Raw genomic sequence first — 26,088 nt, 5'->3', positions numbered from 1 at the left:
ATGTATTCAATATAACTAAATATAGTCAGTTGAAAGTTTGTATAACCTAAAATATATAAACAATCAAATATGTTTATTATGATTTACACGAAGAGCAAAGAGATATAATTGTATCTCTTTTAGAAAAAGAGTTCTTCTATGAAATGTTCTACTCAATCAACTAATAGAACCGCACCAATATCGTATTATTAACAGATATTCACAGCAGATACGAAATAAATAAAAATAAATAATCAATGTATGCCCTCAAACATGAGCACAAAGTAAAGTTGCGCTTCAAAGCGAGGATATAAAACTTGCATAAACTGCAAACTCAACTTAGCACTTTTTGCAGGTATCTGCAACTCTTGCCCCACTGTGATTCAATTCTCCATCATCAAACTCGAAGACGTAACTTGATTTTCAACTGTTGTTGCTTTTGTTTGGTATGCAGTTAAATGCAAGGCTTTATCGATCTCAATCTTTATCTGTCTCTCTTTTTTGTACATCTTTATCGTTGATCGTTTTGTGCAGCATTCGATTTGGGCTGTCGTCGGCTGTTGCGGCAATTTGTTGTCCGCGCTTCGACTTTGCCTTTTTATTTAATTTACACGTAAATTATTTGTTTCTTTTCGTCTTATTGCAGTCAAAGGGAAGTACAGACAATGTTTTTTTTTTCTTTTTTTGGATTCGACTAACGGTAATTGCATTTGTTTAACATGCAAAAATTGCTGTTGACATGCTTATTGCCTTTAACTTGGGCTCCTCGTTGAAGGTTGGGACCACACACTGTGCTGCATGTTCAAGTAATTGGAGGAATTTAGTTGGTTTATTAAATTAAATCAAACGTTAAATTTATAAACCATTTGAGTCAATTTAAAGAACAAAGGAAAATGCAATTGGAAAAAAACTTCCCACTTGCCTAGAATTTAATTGAAAATAATAAGTGTACAACATTTATAAATCAGTTAGCTATGCACATAAATAATAAATACAAATTGTGAATACCTAATAGTTCAATTTAAGATCAGCTAAACGCAGCTGAAAACTGTTCGCACCGGTGTACGCGGCGTATGCGCAATTTATAAATGAGCGGATCATTTAAAGCAGTTTGCCGTTGACTTTGGCATTGGCCATGGCCAGAGCCCAGGCTGTGACAATGATCAATAGCTAAGCATATTTCTATTTTTGCATAGAATACCTGCAAGCATTACATAAAGGCGTTGCAGTTGCAGCCAGGCGGGGCAAAAACATTTCCGCAATCCACAATCCGCAACCAAAGTTGCAGTTAACAAATGCAAATTGAAAACAACGACGGGCAGCTAACAAGAGGCCAGCAGCTAGTTATAAGTCTGACAGCTGGCCAGCATTTGAGCTGGCCAAGTTGGCCAAGTTGATGGATGGCTGTGGCAGACCGAGTTGCATGTGTCAATTAGCCATGTTTGGACCAAAAAAATAAAAAACCAGTAGATGAAGAAGCAGCTGACGTTTTCAGTTAGCTGCAGCCATAAATTTGTGAGCCCGCCTTAATTGTCAGCTTCTAACCTCCGCCATTTGTTGCCCTTTCCAGTGGGCCGCGCATTCTAAATACGAGTCAACCGCAACCAGACAGCATTTGCTTTGGTTTTGTGCACCTGCCCCAGAGCAAGACGGCGGCTGCGACTGCGGCAGCTGAATGTCAGTTGCGATCTTATCGCGGCTTCTATTTTTGTTTACCGCTCACTTTTTTTCTAATATAACATTTTTTAGCGCTTTTATTTTAATGCTTATAAATGCCAAGTTTTTGTTTGTTTTTAATACAATTTTAAAATATTTTTGGTTTTTACCTTTTTTCGTTTTGCAGAGTTTATCACTTGCTGCCATCGCCGCCTACGCCTACGCCCAGGTAGCGCCCGGCTCGAATGCGTATTTGCCGCCCACCAAGAACGGATATGACTATCCAGAGCCCAATCAGCCATTCGTGAGTATGCTGCACAGGGCCAACAATCGACAAACAGCCGCAAAAATGCAGCCAACCAAGCCGCAAATTGAATTAAAGTCAATGGCTAATTATGGCCATAATTTTCATGAGCCCCTCACTCGACTTTTAACCTGGCCTCTGGCTGTTAAGCCGCTTTTTCCAACAGCCTGTCCGGCTGTCTGGCTGTCCAACTGTCTGTCGCCACATTCATCAGTCAGGCCGAAGACTGAATGCATTCACAGGCCGTCAACACTTTACTCCATAAATGTTCAGAGTCATGCCGCCGTCACCTTTGACTGCAACACACAGAGACAGAGACGGAGATAGACGTAGTGAAAGAGACAGCGCTCTTCAATTTGAATGTCTACTCAAATGATGTTGCATTTGTCAACTGACAGCCTTTTCCATGGGGGCGTGGGCATAACCACAGACATCAAATCACAACTTGGCCAAAGACAGGAATGACTTAACATTTTTTTTTTTCAATTTTTTTTGCTTTCATAACGAAGATGGTTTTGGCCGAGTTGCAGTTATAAGCCAAAACAATTGATTGCTGTGCATTAAATAAAATGCAGTTGCGAAAGTAAGAGAAGTCACCTTTGAGTGCTGACCGTTAAACCTTTTGCAAATAAGCGACAAGGAGTTATTAATAGGGCAAAAGGGCCTGTCAGCCAAACTAGACAGAGCTCAGTTAATATTACTACAAGTTTTATAAGAGACTATATATCTCTCTATATAGCATGCGTCCTTCTCTAAAACATAGAATCAGTTCGAAAGTTGTATTCAGAACCTAGATTGTTTCATTCAAATTATTAGCAGGAAACGTGAAGCCTAACTTTGTTTACGCTTGCAGAAACCCGGCACACCTGGCAGACCTTCGCCCGGTACCGGTCCACGTCCACCACCATCTCCCCCACGCATTCCCGGTCAACCCGCCGACGTAAGTACACCTTAAACTCAATAATATGCAACCCTCTCAACTCCCAACTCCTTTACTCCAACTGATCATCAATTATGTATGCTAATGCAGGATCATGTGCACGTGCCCGGAATGCCATTCGACTTTGAGTACGCTGTCCAGGATCCGGAGACGGCCAACGACTATGCGCACAAGGCATCCAGTGACGGCGATGTGGTGACCGGCGAGTATCGAGTCCAGTTGCCCGACGGACGCACTCAGGTGGTGCGCTACACGGCCGACTGGAAGACTGGCTACCATGCGGATGTCAGTTACGAGGGAGAGGCCCAGTTCCCGCAGGGACCAGCTGCTGGTGGACGCGGTGGTGGCGGCGGCGGTGGCGCCGGTGGCTACAAGTACTAGAGAGAGCAGAGCTCGGTCCGTATCGCGTTTTGAGTTATGTCTGTCGTCATTATCTTGTTGTGAATTCCATGAGAAATGTCTAAACTTTATGGTATACAAATAAAAACTATTGATAATTTTTTATATACATTATTATTTCAATTTAAATCTAAGGATATGAAAACATTTTAACTGAAGAAGTCAATATAAAAGTGGTGATTATGGGTTTTGTGACTCTAAAGCTCTATCCATGATATTGATTAGTGAAATTTTATTTCGGTATTGAAAGTAGTTATTAATATCTTTTTACCTATGAAAAACTTAGTGACTGTAGCTCTAAAACTGTGGGAGATATTAAGACCAAGAATGAAATTTCACAAAACCAATATATTCGTTTTTATTTAATAAGCAATGTATAAAATTTATATAAATGATAAATGAGAAAAGCTTTTTAATAATCCTTAAAATGACAATGTTTTTGGAATTGACTTTTTTAAAAACAATTTCAAAATTTGGTCATTTGTTCACAAAAGCGACGCCAAGCGACTGTTTCAAGCAACAGAGCTTCGTTTAAGCTCGGCATAGGAAAAGCACAGGCGCCTCTAGGCAAAGCACAACGAAAGCTTTTCGCAGTCCGATTTGTAGCCCTCGCATTTAGCTCAACTGTCAAACGCTGTCAGCAGAAGCAACAGCTGTGCCCGCTCGCATATCTGACAAACGTCAACACGGGCAACGCGCAGCTGCACGAGCGGGTAAACAGACACCTGTGGAGCTTTCGCGGATGTAAACAAAGCGAACGCGCAGACGCGTCATATGTCAACGCAGGCGCAGGATATGGTGTGAGCAGCGCAGCGTCTGTCAAATGCGCTGACTATACACTGGTCTCGCTCGCACGCACGTGCGCCAGATGATGAACTCATCGCTGACACAGAAACGTCAGCGAAACGGCAACCAGCTAACGGCAGTATACAGAGAAAAGTTTTTTTACAGACCTACAGAATTTTCACACGCGCAACGCTCGCAAAACACAAGCGAACAGCGTGCAAGAGTTGAGAAAAATTCAAGAAAATTGGCGAAATTATTGTAAAATGTGCAGTGCGTAAATGAAAAGTGGCAAAAAGTAGCTCCGGAAAATGTTTGTGCAGGCAGCAGGCAGGCCTAAACCAGATGAGATGTGCAAGTGTGTGATTGAGTGCAGCAAATTGGGCTACAATTAAATTAGGCTCGTTCGTATATATGTCGCGGCCCAGATCGGTGCAGCCAGTACAGCAATATGGCGAGACCATTTTGGGCCTGGCGTCGCCTCTGCCTAAGCCTTCTATTTGTGTTCATCAACTGTGGGCCTGCTGTCAATGGCGAAAAAATCAACTACAATCTGTGAGTGACCCCCTGCCCCCCCCCCCCCTACCGCTCTCACTCAGGATCTAAAGCATCATTAATTTTAATCTAACATATATATATATATATATATATATGTCTATATATATTTATATATTGTATATATTCAACAACATAGTGTGCACTCCTGGGCGGACAAGCTGGGCTTGGAGCTCTTTTCGTTGGGCGATTTTATCACCAGGCGCAAGGAGGTGCAAGAGGTGAGTCGCCCTATTGATTTTTCCCACTGTGCCCTACCATTGTTTTTTGTTGACGTTTGGCGACGGCAGCTGCGACGGCAACAGCGACTGCGACTGCAGCAGAGACGTCATATTTGGGTTAAAGGCTGCCTGAGTAGGCAATTATATATACAAAATGTTTGAAGCACGCGGCGTGGCTGACAACATCACACCACACCTCTCCCCACCTCACCCCCTGCTGGTCAACCAGTTGTTGTCTCTTTTATGAGGTCAGTAGCTGCTGCTGCTGCTGCGTAGGACAGCTGGGTAATTTATTTTTAGTCAGCGCAATTGGATTTTCTAATGAAATTGCTTTGCAGGCGCCAAGCCAAACGCGACATGTGGCATGCGGCAAGTGGCATGTGGCATGTGGCATGTGGCATGAGGCATACAGACGGAAATATATACATAAAGATACTTAAGTATTTACCCTAGTTCGCTGACCATTAGGGCCTTGGCAATGGCTTATTATAACTGTTCCACGACAGCAACAAAATGAAAAACTTTTATAGGGTTATTTACAGGGAAACGTCTTGGGTTCTATATATAAAATTATGGAACCAACAAAATCTACATGCAATAAAAATTCAATTAAGAAATCAAGAACTTAATGTTCTGGAAAAGTTTCCTAAGATTTTCAGGCGTTAAAAGTATATGTGAATGTAACAAAGTCAGGTATATATCTTTAAAAACAAATATTTATTTAACTACGTGGGGAACTACCTTCAAAAGTTTAGTATCTCTTTGTCTGCGTACGATATACAAAGGCCTATGAATATGCTGTCTTAAGCTCTATAAACCGAGGTAGATTTTAAAAGCTGAAGCTATCGAATAAATAAAAGACATGTTCTCTGTTTCATATACAAAGATCTAAATGCCAATTTGCAACCTCTATCAAATCTAACCCATATCAAATCTTAACGCATTCTTTATAGACAATTGTCCAACCAGTCAGGCATATCACAAATATACAGATCATAATAAATAAGACTATATAATATAATATAATTATTTATACATTTTAAAACTACTATACTCCTGATTCCAAGTATTTTCATTGAAAGCCATTTTCCTCAACTTCATTCTCTACGTCAATCCAAAATAATAAAAAATTACCCTCTAAAAAATTTGCAGAGCTTCAAGGAAGCCAAAGTGGTGACGCGTCAGGGTGGCATAATTGTCGAATCCATGGCGAAAGAAATCGAAATGATGATGGATCTCAAAGTCAGCGCCGTGCGTGTAAGTAATTCTCCCCAGCAATACTAAAATGGATTCTAAGAAATATATATAACATCTGCATCGATTTTAGCGCATTATGGATACTGCTGAAAACACAGCTCTGTCGCATCAAAATGATATGGCTGACAAGATGTTCTCGTACTACAATGCCAAAGAGATGGCAGAGCCGGGCGAACCGACACCACCACCTCCAACGACACCACCGGACATGGATGATCAGATCGGCGAGCCGTTGATCTATGTGCCGCCCAAGGTGTTGGTGCTGGAGCCGAGGCCGGAGTTCCAGAATACGCCGGTCAATTTCAGCGTCAGTTCCGTGCACGTGCCGGTGAATGTGTTCGATCGAGGTTTGAACTGTGCTTAAGATCATAACAACTATCGCTCTTCTCTATGCTCTCTTTCTCTTTCTCTGTTTCTTTTTCCAACTATCTGTCTCTTCATATCTATATATATATACACCTCTGTAACTGTAACTGCAACTGTTGCTCTCTTTGTTAAGCACATTGCGTGTCGTATGTCTATGTAAAAGCTTCAACACACGAGCACACACATTGCCAATACACAGCGTCTCTGTCTCTCTCTAGATGTCTAAACGTAGCTCTAAGTCTGTTTGTCTCGCTCGTATGCTGTATGCTAATTAGTTACCGTTAATAGTTAACCGTTAACCGTTAACGTTCCTCGTATGTTGCGCCTTCTTTTTCTTTTTCAATTTCCAACCGCTTACGTCAATGCGCGCCACAAAGCGCACGCGCGCCCACGCAAGCAACGCATCGCCGCATTCTGCGCACACAACTGTACCTAATGGCCGATAGTGAGAGATGAGCGCGTAAAATGAAAGTTCACATGCTCAAGGTGGCGAGATTTAAAATAGTTTGATAAAGAAAGTAAATGAAAACAAAATTGAATATCAAATAAAGAAATTCAGTCTCCGCCTTATTTAATAATATAATAGTATGATTTAGAAAATTAGGTCTTTTCCTATTATCTTATTTAACTTGTTGAAAAATTGTCTACGTGTTCATCTCTAAGAAAACCCTTGTTTTTCACCGCCCGAGACGAGAGTGTTGCGTTGCGAATTGTTGCTGGGGACGCGTGCGTGGCGCTGTGAATGCTTATTGCCGACACGCGGAATGCTTTGCCAAAAACCGTACAACACCCAACTAAGCCACTGTAACACTAACGTGCAATATGCCTACGCCCACGCCCACGCCCACGCCCAAGACTACGACCATGCCAACAAAGCACACACGCACACGCTCACATACAGAAACACGCGCACACACACCTGTGCCTGCACTGCCTTGTGCTATGTTTAAAACAAATCACAAATCCTTAAAAAAAGAAAAAAAACAGAGATATTCTTTTAGGTCTTAGTTCGAATCCCCAAAAAAAAAACTAATCAATTTCTGTATAAAAATTCTTCCCGTTTCTTTGACATCGAAAAAAAATGACAACAAAAAAAAACAAAACAACAAATCATCGGCAACACACATCGAATACCTCCACACGAACATGAATACGACTTCGAATACAAACACACAAAAAAAAAAACACACTCAGCATCGGATGTTATAAAAGCGATTCAATGGTCGGAAAATTTGGATCAGATATTTCGTGATAATTATAAAAACGATCCAAGTTTGTCGTGGCAATTTTTTGGCAGTTCGACAGGCTTTATGCGTCAATTCCCTGCATCGAAATGGAAGAAGGACGTACCGGTTGATCTATATGATTGCCGTTTACGCTCTTGGTACATGGAGGCGGCGACAAGTCCAAAGGATATTATTATCCTAATGGATGGATCGGGTTCAATGTTGGGACAGAGGCTAGATATCGCAAAGCATGTTGTCAATACAATACTCGATACATTAGGTACAAATGACTTTGTGAACATCTTCACCTTTGATAAGGAAGTGAGCCCAGTTGTCGGATGTTTCGAGGACACACTGATTCAAGTATATATATCTTTTATTTGACTATCATTTTAATTTATTAATTATCATATGATTTTTCAATTATCAATCTGATTTTTCTTTATCCCGAAAAACAAACAAAAAAAATTAAATTAAAATAAACACACTCAATCAATGCGGCTTCAAACACAACAATCCCATAAAACAAAAACAAAACCGAATTCGTTTTACAACTTCGAAATTCATCCAGGCAAATCTGGGCAACATACGTGAACTAAAAGAAGGGATTGAATCGTTTAAACCCAAATCGATTGCCAATTATACCGCTGCATTGACAAAAGCCTTCGAGATATTGGAAGAGACGAAGATTAATTCGCGCGGCGCGCAATGCAATCAGGCGATTATGATCATTGGTGATGGGGCACCCGAGAATAATCAAGAGGTCTTCCAGTTGCACAATTGGCGCGACCCGCCCTATAGGCCGGTGCGTGTTTTCACCTATCTGATTGGCAAAGAGGTGGCGAATTGGGATGATATACGGTGGATGGCATGCGAGAATCAGGGCTATTATGTGCATCTCAGCGATACAGCTGAGGTGCGCGAAATGGTATTAAACTATATACCAGTTATGGCTAGGCCTCTGGTATTGGGTAGGCATGATCATCCGGTCATATGGACGCAGGTCTATGCGGACCTCGAGGTGGGTAATAGTCTAGGACCATTTACCAACAAACATCCAAAAACCAAAAGCCTTCAATCGTTTAATGCTATCTAGGATACAAAACTCTCCGACTACCTGTGGGAGATCAAACAGTGCGAGGAGCAAAAGGCCGATGTCCTGGAATACTGGCAAGTACACGATCGCATGCTGGAGCCCAGCGAAATGCACAGACGGGAGTATCGACGCATGAAGGAGGTAAACTATATATTTATCATATTTCTATATATGTACAACTTTGATTTCTCATTCCTCCTCTAACGCAGACCTGGAACCAACCAGTAGACTCCAATGTCTATCAATTTATGACCACCGTTTCAATGCCCATATATGATCGTCGCGAAAATGCGGTAAGTCAAGCCAGTAGAAATCGTATTGCCCGAGAGCGAGCGAATTCAGAAATCAAGTATCAACAGTTAGCACTGCCCAAAATTCTTAGCCAAAATCGTATAAACGACATTTACCGACGTCGCATCGCAGACAACGGCGCGTTCATTATACTCTCTCTCTCTCTCTCTTTCGATCTATCTCTCCGTCTTACTCATCGTCGAAGCAATCGATATATATATAAAAAGAGAACCAAAAGAAACCAGTACCCAAGCCATCATCTATCTATATAAAAACTCACTATATACTACTACTATATTAATATTTTATGCGTTATATATATATAACACACAACAACTACCTACTACTACTACTACCAAAACTATACACAACTATACCACAGAATATCACCGAAGAAGTTTTAATAAATGAAGCACTCTGGGAATTGCAAACACGTGAGGTACAAACTATAATGCCAAATTCTAACAAAACTACAAAATTCCAATTCCAATTTACATTTGAGTAAATTTAATAAAATAAAAAAAGTATTTACTGCTCTTTAAGCGAAAGTTTTATATACGCCAATTAATCGCATATATCGTATTGAATTCAATATAATTATATTATTCAAGTATATATATCTCCATATATGTATATCAATATACTTATATATGACTAAAGTAAACAATTTGTTATACTTTGCGCTACATAACATGCATACCTATTCCATATTTAACCGATATACTTATATAAATAACTATACCTACTCGTATATAACTCTAGCTAACATGGTCTAGGACCATGCTGTTTTATTAGCAAACTTTTTGCCATTATAGTTGACCACGTACTCGTACTAGGTACTATCAAAATACATAAATATATATATATAAATATATATACATATATATAAAACAAAATCGAAACAAACCATGAACCGAACTCTATATATTCAAAATTGATATTCGATTGGTAAAGTATTTAACGATATGCCACTTAATTATATACCATAGCATATAAATAATTTTCTTTATATATTCGTAAACGTACCATAATTAACATATAGCTATGCCTAGTTACTTACTTAAAGTAATCGTACATTATATAGAACATTTTATCTAGCATTTTGAGTAGTACAATTTAACACTTGTTGTTTTACGTAAAATCAACAAACAACTACTTATCGGGTTGAAGCCGCGTGGCCTAGTGCCTAAATACACAGTATAAAGTACTCGTATATAGACCAATTGGTTAAATAGTCCCAATAGAAATCCCAATGTTAGCGTGCCGTATTCATTGATGTTTAGTAAGTACAATGAATTGACAACTTGAAAAACTACAAATACCTTGAAATCTTAGGCTAGTGCTGAGGCCCTATAGAGCACATGAAACAACATCAACAACAACAACAGCAACAACAGCAACAACAACAACAATAACAACAGAAACAGAAACCAGCACGGCAAACATACAAGAACAACTTACAACACTAGAAACAGTATTAAAAATTTGATTAAGTTTTTATACCCTTCATAAGAACCAGCCCAAGGGACGGCAATTGTTAGGCAGGCACCCTAGTATCCAGCTTAGTTTAATACACCCCACACCCAATATTTAACTTTCTCCCAGCTGCGCCCCCTAGGTGTGTACACCCGAAATATTTAAGTTGCTTTTGTTACTCGAGATTTATTTATTAAAAACTACCAATACAAATTCACAGCTCATTAATCTAACGACCGATATAAATCCGGCTGCGAAAATAAACCTTCAAGTTGTGAGTAAATTGTTTCTAAATTTAAGCAACAACAACTGCAACCAAATGAAAAAAAACCAACTAAATTTTAAAACTGCAAACAAATTTTTCAAATTAAATTTAACATTTATTTTGATTAACGTCTGTGCCGCATGTATTTTGTTCTTGAAGAAATGAAAACTCGTTTTGCTTTCAAATTGAGCACCACCTAAGAATTTAATTTTTACCACCACATTCCACGTCCATTTTCCATTCCCCCTTATTTATTACTTTAGCTTCACTTTCGCTTTTCTTAACTTTTCTTTTAAGCTTTCGTCCAACAAATGCCTTCGTATTAATATAAAAATAATTGCTTATATTTTTTATAATTCGTAATCCTAGGCTAAGTTCTATATGTAAAGCTTTTCCTAATTGCTATTAACGGGCACTCGATCAATTTCCTAGGCAACTGCAACTGCAAATTCTACTAACTGTCTAGTTGAACTTCAGCCTAGCTGCAACTGGTTAACACTCACTCACTCTCTCTTAACTACTCGGAATGGTTCAGTTAAACATAACTCCGTTCCACATCAAAATAAATGCCAAACTACCAAACAATTCTCAACTCATTTACACTGTGTTCCCACTGGTACGACGCGTTAGACCTGTGTTTCCGCCAGTTCAGCGCATTAACACTATGTGTCCACTGACTCGACGCATTTACACACTGTTTCCACTGTTTTAGCGAGTTTAGCGAGCATACGCGGTGTTTCCTCTGGTATGCGCTGCTCTCACGCACACAAACACACATATACAACTGTGTGAAGGGTATAAAAACTATGAAAAAAAAAAACAACACCAATTACATGAAACACACACTCAAACAAGCCAAACCCAAAACTCGTACTTTTCAAGTGCGTCGTTCACTCACGTCTTGTGCTATACTCTTCCCCGCCCCAATACACTTTGTAAACAGCTTTGTCACAATTTTTAGTTTAATTTTCAATCAAATAAATTGTAAATTACCTTATTCTTCTTCTTCTTCTTCTTCTTTTTCTACTTTGCTAAAGCGTCGAAATTAAAATTTGCTAAAAATTGTTTCATTTTGATTTGTCTTTTATTTATTTTTTGGTTTACACTGCGTTCTTTCGGTTTACACAGCCACTTTACGCTCTCATACGCTCTTAGTACTACTCTGCTATGCCATGTAATTAGCCTTACGCTGTCAAAAACTTAAATTCCAGTTTAAAATTTTCTACAATTATTTGTAATTTTGAAAATCGATCAACAAGAAGAAAGAAACTCTCCTAACTGTATTCGTAAGTTATTGCGTAGTAAAAACAAATGCTTTTCATATGTATTTGCATAAACAATTTCTAAATTTTCTTTATATTTATTTATATTATTTCATTTTTCTGAAATGCCATAAAGTGTAAGCCGAATTCAAATTTCGTTTTGTACTAGCAATGCCATTTATCAACTTCAAATTCAATTCATTTTCAGTATTTGATTAACAATGCAATCAATAAAAATTCTCTGTACTTGTACTTGTATTTGCGCTATAAAAAAAAAAACCAAAACAAAAAAAAACATTTAAAAATCCAACTTGTGTAAATGTTCTGATCCAAACACTTTAGAAAACATTTTGTTAAATTTACCTTACAATTTTTGCTCATGCACAGACAAGAATTGCAAATATATTGGGCGTGGCTGGCACAGATGTGCCTATCAATGAAATTAAAAAATTGCTATCGCCGTTTATGGTAAGTGCTAGTGCTGTAAAATAGCTGAAGAAACCGATTTTAACCAATATCTCTGCAGCTTGGCGTGAATGGTTATGCGTTTATAGTAACCAACAATGGTTATGTACTATTCCATCCAGATTTTCGTCCAATTGTAAGTACTAGACAACAAAATACCTGAAATATTTACACTTTTCAACGCTGTATGTCTACCTTTTGCTGAGCAGTTCCAAGGTTATATACTAAAGCCAGCTTACAATAGCGTTGACATGATTGAAGTCGAGCTATTGGATGACGATCGAGCCGCCAGAGACTTTAACCCAGTATTGATGACGGTAGGCATCAAAACACCCTAAATAAAAAAAATATGTTTATACTATATTTACGCTTTTCTCACTTAGATACGCGATGCTATAATCAATCAATCGACTGGCAGCAAATGGATGTTGGTTAAGAATCATTTCGATGAAATGGTAAGTCTACATGTGCATTTACATCATTTTTTTGGTTTACACCATTTCGATATGCTCCACAGAAACGTGTGGCTCGCGTCAAGCGCCAGTATTACTGGACCGCTATTAAGAACACACCATTTACGCTTGTTATTTCCTATCCTGAGCGTTATGGCGTGAGTCGCGTGGAACCACGCACCGAACAAGATATTCATCGCACCTATATAACGGGCAAAAATATACGCAGCTTCTTTGATGGCAAACGCTGGAAGATTCATCCCGATTGGTAGGTTTATTCCAAAATCCGATAATGCCGATTGGAACTGACATTCTTCCCTTTGTCTTAGGCTATTTTGCAAGCAAACCAACAAGACATTCAGAACGCCCGAAACTGAACTTTTGTACTTTGTGGACCGTATGTCTGAGCCCGGTTGGCACTGGCCATCGAGTCGAAGCGCGTTGCCCCCGGAGCATGCGGCGGCCATTTTCTGTAAGTGGACAAAATGATAAAAGCAACTTTTTTTTATTTCTTTTGGGTTTTGAAAACGCTTTGATAACAAAAATGCCGCTGTTGACGCTTTTGAACTAAGTTTTGCTTATTGTGTTTGATGTTCTGTTTACCAATTTATGCTCGAAAGAATTTATGATAACAAAAACTAAAAGAAACTTGCAAATTTCGATTACGATTTCAATAATCATGCAAATTCACAGCTAACAACTCATCAACTGGCCGCTATCCATCAATCAATGAAAAAGAAAGCTACTATTGTGAGTAACGAATACCAAAGCCAAGTCAAGTTGTAACATCCAAGACTCCTCCCCGATCACACACTCACACTCACACTCACACTCACGCACCAGTAGCACCAATATTAACTGAGCTATGCACTCTGCACTTGCACCTCCATTTCGTTGGCACCTGTTTAAGTACAATTTTGGCAAGTCTGTTGCCAGTGCACCTGAGAAGTCGGATATGCCTGATATATGTAGTCCTAACTTATGATTTCAACTTGTATTATTAGAAGCTTCTATGTTGCCACCAGTTAGCTGCGGAATTTGCACAAAGTATTACGAACAACAACAAAATGGACATGCATGAACGAAAACTTTTATTTATTTCAATGAGCATTATTTTGTATAAAGCTTGTTAATAATATTTATCATTTTAAATAATTGTATCTGAGTTTTTGGAAGCAAACCTAACGCATGTTTACACTGCGTGAGCTGCTTGACTGTTAACCAGGCCTGCAAACTCGTTTTAAGCCGAACCGATTCGATATCAAATTAAAAAAAAAAAACAACTTTCAAGAAATACCAAAAGTTTATTTTTAAATTTTTTCCAAAAAGTAAACATCTGATGGATATCCTGGTCCAATGTATACATTATATATAATTTTAGTCCCCAGCTTTCCGTTTCTCTAACTTTATTTGATAGATACCAATTCTGCATTGAGATCAAGATGATCTCCCTTCTTGAAGTAGAGAACTTTAAGTACAACGAGCGATTGTAATTGAATTGTACATTGATTCATATGACAGGCATAAAGCAAAGCCTGCCTATCCTTTTTAGAGTTTGCAGCCCTGGTGTGAGCGCTGCTTAAATGTTTACAGGCTGATGAAAGCGCTGTTTTATTTTACTAATAACCAATATATCTTATGAGACAAACTAATGCTTGACCTTTTCTTATTACAGGCGATCGCCAGCTAATGCAATCACTTGTCTTTGATGCACGTGTCACTAAATGGTTCTCCAACAATACCAGTTTCAATGCGCGCGAAAAGGATGAGAAGAGGTAAGTGGCCGGTGCGAAAGGTGCAACTGTTTGCAGTGCCAGGGCTTGACTTGTTTCACACATCAAGTACAGTCAACGCCATGCCAGGCATAATTATATAACTCAATATCCCAACCAGTGGCAGCACATATTAACCATTATTATTTGTGTGTACGCCTTTCTTTTTTCTCACTTTTATTTGCATTTTATGGGCGATCTTTTGCGTATCGTTGTTGTTGTTTGTCTATTTCATAATGAATTTTTGCACCCACAAATGAATACTGCAATCTATGAACTCTTGAACCACATAACATAATGCCTTTCATATTGTCTAAATCGAAATACAATACAAATACCCTCTCTAGCGTAAGCGCATCAAGCCCAATAGCCGTACTAATGGGTTTGCTGCCAAGGTAAACAGAAAAACTCGTCTAAACTTACTATATGATATATCATACTATAAGTTTTTTATTGTTTTGTTGTCATCGATCATCTATCGGTACATATCTAATATATCGATTTCTGTTCCAACAGACACGAATTCAAGCAGCGATTTGGCATCACCGTCGCCTTTCTGGCCACGCACAGTGGTCTAACACGCTGGCATGAGTTCCATTCGAATATGGCCGAGCAGCCGGGCGTGGGGTAAATCATAAACACGTTACAGTAGTCACTCTTGATATGCAACACTACCATTTCAGTGAGAGCTTCAGTCAGAATAATAAGCGCGCCATCGATGAGATCTGGTACAAACGGGCAGTGGATCAATATTTTGTGCAAAAGGAGAGCTTTGTCTACTCCGTGCCTTTCGATGCTGGCGGTAAGTCTGGCAGCCTTCATAATTTAAAGAATCTGTAGTTAACTAATCACTATGACACGTGCAGAGAGTGGTTCAGAAATTATTGTTACTGCCAGTAACGCCATCTTTCACAATGAGAGCTCCAAATCTGCGCCCGCTGCCGTCGTTGGATTCCAATTTCAACACTCGGCCTTTTACAAGCTCTTTCATAATATCACCGGCAACGTAAGTGCTCTTTTATCATCTTAAGATAATCATATAGATGAAACAAGCAATCCCTCATAGGCCTGTGCTGTGGATGATAAGGACTGCTATATACTGGACAACAATGGATTTGTGATCATCTCTTCACGCGTGCACGAAACTGGCAGATTTTTCGGTGAGGTCAATGGCGCCATCATGATGCGCCTGGTGGAGGAAAGAGTATACAAGCGCGTCATTGTGTATGACTATCAAGCCGTTTGTTTCGAGTCGAAAACAGAAGTTAACGCTTCCAATACGCTGCTTTCTGTAAGTAGACATACAAAGTAAAACTATTGAAAAATCTCACAGGCCTATCAAAACGTTTACGTGCCGTAAATACCTTTAAACACTTTTACCAACATTGCCAACCAGTGCCCACACATTTAAATAAGATGGCAACTCTATGTATCAAATCAGCTTCTTAATGCTTGAATTTCTGTCTGTATTTGCCTTTACTACAATCGTCCTTTATTAATAGCTTTGGCTGTTTCGATTTTTCTTCGTTGCCCGATTATAAAACTATTTGAGTTTTTTAAAGTTTTTATAAGAGTCCAGCTTACTCAACAATAAATTATACATTATTAAATTTAAAGAATTTAAAAAGATTTTCTAAAAAATGTGAAATTTAATTGGAATACAATTTTAAGATTTAGATGGAATACTCTACAGAATTTCTAACAACAATTCCGTGCATAGAAAATTTTATTTCTGGATGAAATTTCTGAATATTAACAAATTATTGCGCCTAAATAATAATATTAGGGTTGTGCAATCTAAATAGAAAGTATGATAAAATTGTTCTTTACTGAATTTAAAAATAATAAAATTAAAATTTAACACAATTTTTCTTATTCTAAGAATTTACTTTTATTTTCGCACATTTTTATAAAAATATTTTAAATTCGATTGAAAAAAATATGAATTTCTTCTTTTTCGGTGTGTAGACAATGAATTAATTATTTTTTAATAAACATCCATTAATTATAACGAATTACATGTGTTCAATTTCTCTCATTCTTGTTCTCTCTTTATAGCCGCTGTTCCATCTGCTGCGCGTGGGCAAATGGCTGCTGCATACGGCGCTGTGGTATATTGTACAACTTATGCGACTGGCGCCCGGCGTAACGGCCCATTACAATGATGTGTATATGGATGTGAATGGCACAGAACCGGAGCCGGAGCCAGATGATAACAGTCGGGCAAAGAATACAGCCTGGCTGCGCTACCTGACGCTGCATCGCACGCGGCTCAAATCGTGCGACATGCAGCGCGAGTTGTATATGCTGTACAATGAGAAGGACAACGTTGTCTACAATATGACAGCGCATGCATGCGAGCGGCCATTTGTGGTGCTGCCCATACCGAACAGTAATCTGATACTGTTGGTCATCGATCAGCTGTGTCCGCGCGATGTCGCCTACGTGCTGACCGTCAATCCCAAGCCGATACACTATCCGCTGGCGCCCAACGAGACCTTCTCCTGCTACAAGCACGCACGTGAATTCAATCGAGTGCGTCCACAGAGCTGCATCAGTCGCCATGCGAATGTAAGTCACATACAATCACTCACTCTCTCCCATTGTCGTTCTCTCTGCTAATAATTTGCTCTCTTTGGTCTAACGCAGGAGAGCGCAATCAAGTTGTGCGGCAAGGGCTGCGCCTTCTATGCGAATCTCACGCTGTTGCTGCTCAGCCACGTGCTGAGCCGCTTGCTTTAACGGCGGTCGCAATACATTTAGTCTAATCGTAGGCAATCTATGTATATTGATAATGTTTTTTGTATTATATGATAGTTAAAAAGGGATAGGGGAACTACAATTTTTTTACTATACTCTTAAACGCTTGAGCGCTGTTCATTTTTTCCACAATTTTTCAACTTAGTTTTAAGGCAAAGGTAGCTACCAAATTTGTTTTCAATGCGTGTGTTAAGTTTTATGTTAACTATGAAAATGTAACAGTGTGTGCTGCCTATGATGGACGAGTCACTGCGCTTTATTGTGGACCTTCCAATAGACAAAACCAAATATGTATATGTATTTATTATACTAATTAACTAAAAATTCCAACAACGGCCTTAAACAACTCGCAAATACAAAACAAAAAATTATTAAACAAAAATATATTAAACAAAACTAAGTAAATAACATTTTGTAAATGCCGCTCGCTGTTAAATAGGCAAGAAAAAAGCGCACACTGTTCCATATAAACTACTGCCCATGGTAAGTGTGTGAGTCTGTGCATGTTTGTGTGTGTGTGTGCGTGTGTGTGTGTGTGTGTGTGTGTGTGTGTGTGTGTGTGTGTGTGTGTGTGTGTGTGTGTGTGTGTGTGTGTGTGTGTGTGTGTGTGTGTGTGTGTGTGTGTGTGTGTGTGTGTGTGTGTGTGTGTGTGTGTGTGTGTGTGTGTGTGTGTGTGTGTGTGTGTGTGTGTGTGTGTGTGTGTGTGTGTGTGTGTGTGTGTGTGTGTGTGTGTGTGTGTGTGTGTGTGTGTGTGTGTGTGTGTGTGTGTGTGTGTGTGTGTGTGTGTGTGTGTGTGTGTGTGTGTGTGTGTGTGTGTGTGTGTGTGTGTGTGTGTGTGTGTGTGTGTGTGTGTGTGTGTGTGTGTGTGTGTGTGTGTGTGTGTGTGTGTGTGTGTGTGTGTGTGTGTGTGTGTGTGTGTGTGTGTGTGTGTGTGTGTGAGTGTGAGTGTGTAAATGCAAGTGTATGCATTTGTGTGTTTGTGTAAAAATGTGTTAAAACCTAATTTAAGATGGCCACGTTTGTAAGTAACACTTAGCTAAATATTATGTTAAAGTACGAAACAAAAATACCTATAAATAAAGCAAAAATAATGAACCATTTAAATATACATAAATACATATATGCCAGGTACATGCTATACGTTTAAGTAGCTTTTGTATATTTGCTTAGCTTAGCCCAAACAACAACTACAAAAATATAAATTAAAAGAGAAAACAATACTAAAACCAAAGGCCATTTAAGAGTTCGGCTTTACGAAGCATTAAATACTTTTATAAACATTCGTTATAGCTATAGCGTAAAAGGAAAAAACCACATAGAATATGAGTAATAAAAAAAGGAAACCTTCTTTGTTTTTATATAAAGCATATATACAAAAGTAATAATAATAGTTATGATAATACTGATTGATACCTAATATAACCCACAAGTACCTATTATAACAACTTTTTATTACATACTACTAACTACTTGATACGAGCTACGAGCCACAGAACTGAGCAGAAGCAGCAGCGTCTAGTAAATTAAGATTTAAATGAGAAAATTTAAAGACAAAAAAAAATTGAAATTCAATTTGAACTTGACTAGTTGAAATTTACAGAATAATCTGGAACAATTCATAACCAACACTTTCAACATTGAGGCAAACTCCAAATTCGAATTTTACGCTACTTAAAAATCTCACACATTCTGATACCATTTTCACACCCAAAGCTTGAGTCCCTCCCAATTTTTGTAGTACCCGTGTACCTACCCTTGTGCCATTCGATTGCCTAGAGTTTGTTATTTACTATTTAACATTTACACTTCTCTCTGTTACTTATTTAAAGCCATTCAAAACCCACTAAATACAATTGTCCCACTCCAGTAGTTAACTAAGACCTTTTTAATTCGCCCAACCTATAATAAAAGACAAAAGAGATATTATAAAATGTAGATAAGCCGCGAGGCCTCTTTTGATCAGAACATAACAAGTCGTTGCATAAAAAGAAAACAACTAAAAGAAAATAAACTAAATAAACATGACTGTTTCCACTTCCGCAGTTTTCTCTAAACGGAAACGGAACCGGAACTGGAAACATAACTGAATAAAGCAAATTTTGACCGAGACGAAAGATAAAAACTTCCTTTAAAACACTCACTAACCATTGCAGTTTGTATTAAACTTAATTTAAAAGCAACAACACTGAATACATAGAAATTTATGTATTAATTAAGCATATATTAATAATTTAATAAATGAACAAATTTGTCAAAAGTGCTAAAAACCATAAATATATGCCTTTTATTTGTCGGGCAAATAATTACTGCAGGGGCTAGGTTATGAGTTATACCCAAACCACAATGCTCAACCGCAGAGCCAGATAAGCCGGCTCAAACTAAGGACTAATATGAACTAGTTCATTTTATCAGGATCGGTGCTATATAAGAACAACAGCCGAACTTTTCTGTTGCAGTTTGTTTTGGAATCCCAACTGAGGCGCATTGTTTTAAAGATCAACTAAATAATTTATTTAAAAACAGAAAAACAATGCGATCCGCGGGTCTCTCAGCCTTTGTGGCTGTGATTCTTATGTACAGTAAGTCTTTAGTGAGCAATCGCTACGGAAAAGTTACAACAATAGTAGTTTTTATTGTTTTAAAATTGTAATAAAACTATACAAAAAGTGTATTTGATACAAGTATATTGAATTAAATTGATTTAATTAAGTGAAATTTCTACAGTCCATTAAATTATATATGTATTAGAGAGTGAAAGTTCTAAGACAAGATTGATAGATTTTTGATGATAATTTAAGCTTTCCAATAATGAAAATGAAGATTAAGAATATATAAAATATAACTGAGAACCTCCTAATTTTGTTGGAGAGTATTTTTTAAATTTGTTCATTGACTTAACTAAAGCACTTAAACAGTTTTGGCTCAAAAATTCAATATTAATTTTGTTAATTGAATTTCCTTATTAAAGTGTCATTGTATTATATTTATAATTGAAGGCGTTCTCATTTCCGCAACGATTCCTGAGGAGGTAGCAGGGATCAAATGCAAGCTGGACCCTGCAAACTTGTGCGACAATCTGAGGTAAGAACAACTTAACATTTTTAAAGGTCAGATAATTAGATATAAGTACATATATCTAGTTTCAAATTGACTTGTAAATTTCCAATTGTGTAAATTTGGACTTAACTTTTATATCCCTGTAAAGTGGTATTATAATTGCGTCAGGAAATGTGTGGAAATGTGTGCATTTTATTTTCTTTATTTTCTCGTCTTAATATAAAGCTGGTTGAAGACCTGATTTGATGGCATTCGTAATAGTGGTTAATATTAATAGAATTACTGCAGTGTTTTGCTATTGCATTCACCGCAACGTCGATTAATCGTAAGTTAATTTAAGTTATATTTATTCTGCGGCGGTTTACAGTAATTATGTGGTTGGACCCTCATTTTGTTGCATTTTATTAATAACTCGCAGCTACTCATTGAGATTAATAATAGGGCTCAGAGCACATTCAGACACACATTGATAGGCGCTAATCGAAGAAATTGCATAATCGCAATTTTTTATTATTCTATTGGAAAATTAAATGATTTCATCCTGAATTCTATATTATATTATTCTATATTATTATATTATATTAAATTATATTATCATTTTAATTTTCTTTTCTTAACATTTTCATCTACAGCAATGCCAAAGAGTGCCAAGCGACAACACACTGTACTAAAACTGTCTGGGAGAAGCGATCGGTGCCTGTGGATAAGAATGCCGTCTGTCAGATATGTAAGGACATTATCAGGCAGGCACGCAGTCAGCTACCCGGAGACAATGCCGAAGTGGAACTCAATCAGATGATTGAGGATTCTTGCCAACAGATACCCCTTATCCAAATTCAAAAGGAATGCAGCACACATATGAGGAACAGCATGCCGGAGTTGTTAGAGGTGATGTCTTCGCAAATGAGCCATGAGGTGGGTAACAAGAAAATACATGCAGAAATTTAGGTATTCATACATCTTTATATGTATATATATGTATCTAAGTGCTTGTACTGACTGACTGAACGATTGATTGGTGACCAACCAACCATGAAACTAAAATTTGTATTGAAGTTTGCTTTAGGGTGAAATGTGAACACTAGGTTTTGACCTTGGTGTTGGGATATAACGAATATTACAGCCATATAAGTGTGCTTGGTAAACGCGACTTTATAAACTTGTGTCTGAGCGTCGAACTAACAAGCGAGCGGTCGTTGATTCAAATGCATTCAAATTCATGTAAAAATGGTACCGTCAGATATCCTATAAAAGCATAGGTCAAAATTTCCCTCCCCCATAACGCGATCAAAACTCAACTGATTTTCAAAAGGTTTGGCTTGTTGTACATGGATTGGCCTCTATATCTATTTGGCATCTAAATCTGGCAATATTATTCCTGGTCAAAATTCATGTAAAAATGGTACCCTCAAATGTGTTATATATAAAATAGCCAAAATCAAGCCAACGAATCAAGAATCCGGGCGCGAATCCCAGACCAAAGACAGAGTTCCCATTTCTAATTATAAAAAAAAAATTAATGGTAATGATAATAATAAAATTAATATTAAAATTAATTTTTTTTTTTGAACAGCAAATTTGCACCGTGGTGGGTCTATGCAACAACGTCAGGATCAAGAAAATGCTGCCGCAGAGCTACGAAGCTGCCCTGGACGGCAGTCTGGAAGAGAATGATGTGGATCTGACGGTGCACGAGGCGAGCAGAGCAAATCGTAGTGTGGATCAGCCCGATCAGCAAACCTGCACCACCTGCAACCTGGTCATGCTGGCTTATAAGAAAGAGTTTGAGTCCACCACCCGGGCGGACATGATTGAAAAACTGCTGCACACCTGCTACAGCCTTAACCGCCTGTCGGACACCTGCGCCAACATTGTCTCCAACTACTTTGACGACTTCTATGAGCTGGCAAAGCAGCATCTTCAGTCGAACGACATTTGCCAAGTTGCAAGCATTTGTGCAAATGCCGAGAGTGAGCCAGAGGCGTTGGCACCTCCAGCGATCAAAAGCGATCAGTTCTACTGTGGCCAGTGCAAGCAGTTGGTGCAACATTTGCGTGAATCCCTGTTGCACAATACAACTGAGGCGCAGTTTAGGCAAAAGCTGGATGGCTACTGCAAAAAAACGCGCGGCTTCAAGAATGAGTGTCTGACGGTTGTAGATCAGTTCTATCATGTTATCTACAGTATCTTGAAAAGTCAACTAGATGCCGAGAGCGTTTGCTCGTTCATCAATGTCTGCCGCGAGCATAAGAAACTGCAGGGGGAAACAGAAAGTCTATACCTAATTGACTCCAACGACGGATTGGAATCCAGTATTAAGCTGCAACTACCCCAGTGTTTCGTATGCAAAAGTGCTTTTAGGATTGTCAAGAAACTGATTCGTTCCCACATCAGCAATGAGAAGATCAAGAACGCCATGAATCTCGCCTGCAACAAGCTAGGAAAACTGTCAAACAAATGTCACGGGGTGATAGACAGGCATGGAGATCAAATGGCTCGCTTCGCAAGGAATCCCAGAGTAGCATGCGCCCTGATAGGCATGTGCTTTCCTATTGGACAGCAAGATATCCAACTAGCGCCAGTCGAATTGGAAGTCGAGCTTTTAGTTGACGATGCCAATAAGAGCGAGCAGCTGCAATTGACCGCTGATATTGAGGACAAGGAGTCGATTAATTGTCAGCTCTGCAAAAAGGTGCTCATGACTCTGCATAAAATGGTTAAGCATCATCAGGATATCAAACTGGCCATGGATCGCGTGTGTCACGTGCTAAAGGAACAGAATCTGATGAATGAATGCCAGAATATTATAAAGCAGCACGCCGATATGATCATTGATCTAATAAAAAAGAATGTGCCACGCCAGCAAATATGCAGAGCCCTTAACAAATGCCTCATATACGAGACAGAGGACGGTAAGTATACGCACTCAAATTCAACTGATAAACTGATTAACTGCATTTGTGAGCTATTTTTTCTCTTTGCCACTTTTAGATATTCAAGAGCAACTAGACGATCATTACCAGCTCGAGCCGACCGCTGATGTCGAAGTTGAATTCGACGATGAGCAGGATGATCTGTTCGCACTCGAAGAACCTTTATCAGCTGTTGAACTAGTATCCAAAGGCTCGCCAAAATGTGCTGTTTGCAAGACGGCAATTAAAGCCTTGCAGCATATGGTGCATCACCATGAGGACAAAGGTGAAATCACAAAGGCTTTGGGCCATGTTTGTCACAGGATGGGAAAACTGCAACATGCCTGCGAAAGTGTGGTCAACAATCATGGCGCTCAGATAATCGATCTAATGACGAAGCATATGTCAGCTGAATTAATCTGCAAGGCGATTCACGTGTGCCACTTCTCGGCAACCGAAGAGGATTGTGAGTAATTAGAAAGCAAACTACTCCGAAGACTAATTTACCAACTCTTTTTCGCGAATAACTAGATGTAATTGATGAGACAATGGAAGAGAAACATGTGTCAGAGCTGGAGCAACCCCAACTAGCTACTGATGTAGGCTTTAAAGGATCGCCCAAATGCGCGCTCTGCAAAGCTACGATGAAAGCTTTGCAACGCATAATACGCAAAGGTGGAGATAGTGGAAGTATTGAGAAAGCTTTACATAAAGTCTGCCACAAGATGGGAATACTGAAGGGCAGATGCGAGAAAATGGTGCAAAAACACGGCCATAAAATTGTTGATCTAATGACAAAGAAGACGAAGAAGATATGCACGTTGATTGGCATGTGCCATAAGTCTGTCTCAGTAGAAGATTGTAAGTATTAAATAATGCGACCCACAAACCTATATTAACCAGTCCCTGTTTGATCTTTAGTGGAAGCTGACAGTGAGGAACAGGTAGAATACGTCGAGAATTGTTAGTATCAAATATAATCAAACTTAGACAGCTAACCAACTTCATCTATTAACTCGTAGTTGATATCATCGATGCGCTCCTCAAAGAGGGGACGGGTCCGTTCCCTCTGGAAGTATCCAAAGGCTCGCCCAAATGTGCTGTTTGCAAGACGGCAATTAAGGCCTTGCAGCATATGGTGCAACACCATGAGGACAAAGGTGAAATCACAAAGGCTTTGGGCCATGTTTGTCACAGGATGGGAAAACTGCAACATGCCTGCGAAAGTGTGGTGAACAATCATGGCGCTCAGATAATCGATCTAATGACGAAGCATATGTCAGCTAAATTAATCTGCAAGGCGATCCACGTGTGTCACCTCTCGACTGCAAAATACGAAGATTGTGAGTATATGGAAAATGTTTCCTTTTGCCATTTATTTACCGCATTCCGACTGTTCGTTAGCTGGAACTGCTGAGCCAATGCTCGAGGAAAAAAAAGATCAGTCCGAGGACTTGGAATTGGTTCAGATAGCCGAGGGCCCCATCTGCATATTTTGCGAGCTGTTCATATCCAAGTTCAAGACAAGCGTGAATCCTAAGGAAAAGCAGGCTCATATCATAAACGAAATTCTGACCAGCTGCGATCAACTGCCCTCTATGTTCCGTAAAGAATGCCATGACATCGCCGTACGCTTTGGCCCATTAGTTTTGGATATGTTAGGCAGTGTTTCGCCACAGGAAGTATGTCGTCTAGTTCATTTCTGCTTCAGCGAGGAGGAGTACAATGCATTTGTGGCCCTGGTACAGGCCAAGCTGGAGAGCTCGCAGCTGGCCCAGCCGGAGCAAGGACCGATCTGCTTAATATGCGAGCTTCTTGTGACTAGATTCGAGAAGCTGCTGGACACCAAAGCCAAACGGGCCCACATACTGCATTCATTTCTTTTGACCTGTGATTATATGCCCAGTTTTATCCGAAATCCATGCCACAGCATTATTTATGGCTACGGTGCCGCCGCCTTAGATCTAATTAGCAAAGTGAAGCCCGAGGATGTGTGCAATCACCTGCCGCTATGCTCCAGTCAAACGACCCAAGATGGCAATGAAAATTATGCATAATAACTTAACGATAAGATATCCAATATTTATAATATTTTCATTAACAGCATATTTTGTATACTTTCTGAATACCATGCACATATTACCTTTTTTTATATATCTACAAGCTTTAATTAAAAATAATATTCTTCCAAAAATGGATATATTTTAAGTATCTAGTATGACAGGAGTATAGGGCAAATGGATGGAGTCCTGGACATTTTTTACAAGCTCACAAAAATTGCGAATTGCATCTCTCAGTGATAAACGTGATTTATAGCTCTTCGTCCGTTATTTGATATGCCCTCACTTTAATGCTCTAGTTGATACTGTTGGGGCTGTTCATCAACCCAATTTTTGGGTTGCACGATGCTTAGCAAAGTCTGCGGGTTCCATGTTTATCCAAAGATAGTTCTGGCCAATTTTTACGCGTTTGACGGTTAATTTATCATAGCTGCCGATGAGTTTTTACCCGAACCGAATCCATAGGGGCTCGTGCCTTGAGTTAGTTAGGCACTTTCCGGAGATATGTCTTTTGCAAACACACTTAGCGTAGCC

At 39.0% G+C, this 26,088-nt stretch overlaps 3 protein-coding genes across 5 annotated transcripts; all 3 read left to right on the top strand.

Annotated features, from left to right (window-relative positions):
• Positions 1-2,704: 2,704 nt before the first annotated feature.
• On the top strand, positions 2,705-3,351 carry LOC115757930 (pro-resilin). Its single transcript, XM_030698396.1, has 2 exons — positions 2,705-2,879; positions 2,970-3,351. Exon 2 carries the CDS (start codon positions 2,991-2,993, stop codon positions 3,258-3,260), a length of 270 nt encoding a protein of 89 aa, XP_030554256.1. The 5' UTR covers positions 2,705-2,879; positions 2,970-2,990; the 3' UTR covers positions 3,261-3,351.
• An 869-nt stretch (positions 3,352-4,220) lies between these two features.
• On the top strand, positions 4,221-18,048 carry LOC115758087 (voltage-dependent calcium channel subunit alpha-2/delta-3). Of its 3 annotated transcripts, XM_030698604.1 has the most exons (23): positions 4,221-4,616; positions 4,756-4,837; positions 5,990-6,094; positions 6,165-6,441; positions 7,655-8,049; positions 8,258-8,707; positions 8,783-8,923; positions 8,992-9,075; positions 10,770-10,823; positions 12,464-12,544; positions 12,603-12,677; positions 12,751-12,858; positions 12,925-12,996; positions 13,059-13,261; positions 13,323-13,465; positions 13,687-13,743; positions 14,669-14,768; positions 15,282-15,392; positions 15,449-15,567; positions 15,632-15,771; positions 15,832-16,056; positions 16,824-17,336; positions 17,415-18,048. In XM_030698604.1, exons 1-23 carry the CDS (start codon positions 4,513-4,515, stop codon positions 17,505-17,507), a joined length of 3,732 nt encoding a protein of 1,243 aa, XP_030554464.1. In that variant the 5' UTR covers positions 4,221-4,512; the 3' UTR covers positions 17,508-18,048. The 3 variants fall into 3 exon arrangements, with proteins under 3 accessions (XP_030554464.1, XP_030554461.1, XP_030554462.1); XM_030698601.1 differs by lacking the exon at positions 10,770-10,823; XM_030698602.1 differs by lacking the exons at positions 10,770-10,823; positions 13,687-13,743 and having other exon boundaries at positions 17,415-17,507.
• Positions 18,049-20,007: 1,959 nt separating this feature from the next.
• LOC115758088 lies at positions 20,008-25,644 on the top strand. The gene is made up of 9 exons (XM_030698605.1): positions 20,008-20,104; positions 20,522-20,606; positions 21,215-21,497; positions 22,156-23,494; positions 23,574-23,960; positions 24,026-24,355; positions 24,416-24,457; positions 24,517-24,837; positions 24,899-25,644. The coding sequence occupies exons 1-9, from the start codon at positions 20,056-20,058 to the stop codon at positions 25,549-25,551; spliced, it is 3,489 nt and encodes a 1,162-aa protein (XP_030554465.1). The 5' UTR covers positions 20,008-20,055; the 3' UTR covers positions 25,552-25,644.
• The last annotated feature ends 444 nt before the right edge of the window (positions 25,645-26,088 follow it).

Source organism: Drosophila novamexicana, unplaced genomic scaffold, assembly GCF_003285875.2.
Source record: "Drosophila novamexicana strain 15010-1031.04,08,12 unplaced genomic scaffold, DnovRS2.1 tig00000121-arrow-pilon, whole genome shotgun sequence".
Lineage (NCBI taxonomy): Eukaryota > Metazoa > Arthropoda > Insecta > Diptera > Drosophilidae > Drosophila > Drosophila novamexicana.
This window is presented reverse-complemented; position numbering and strand designations above follow the sequence as displayed.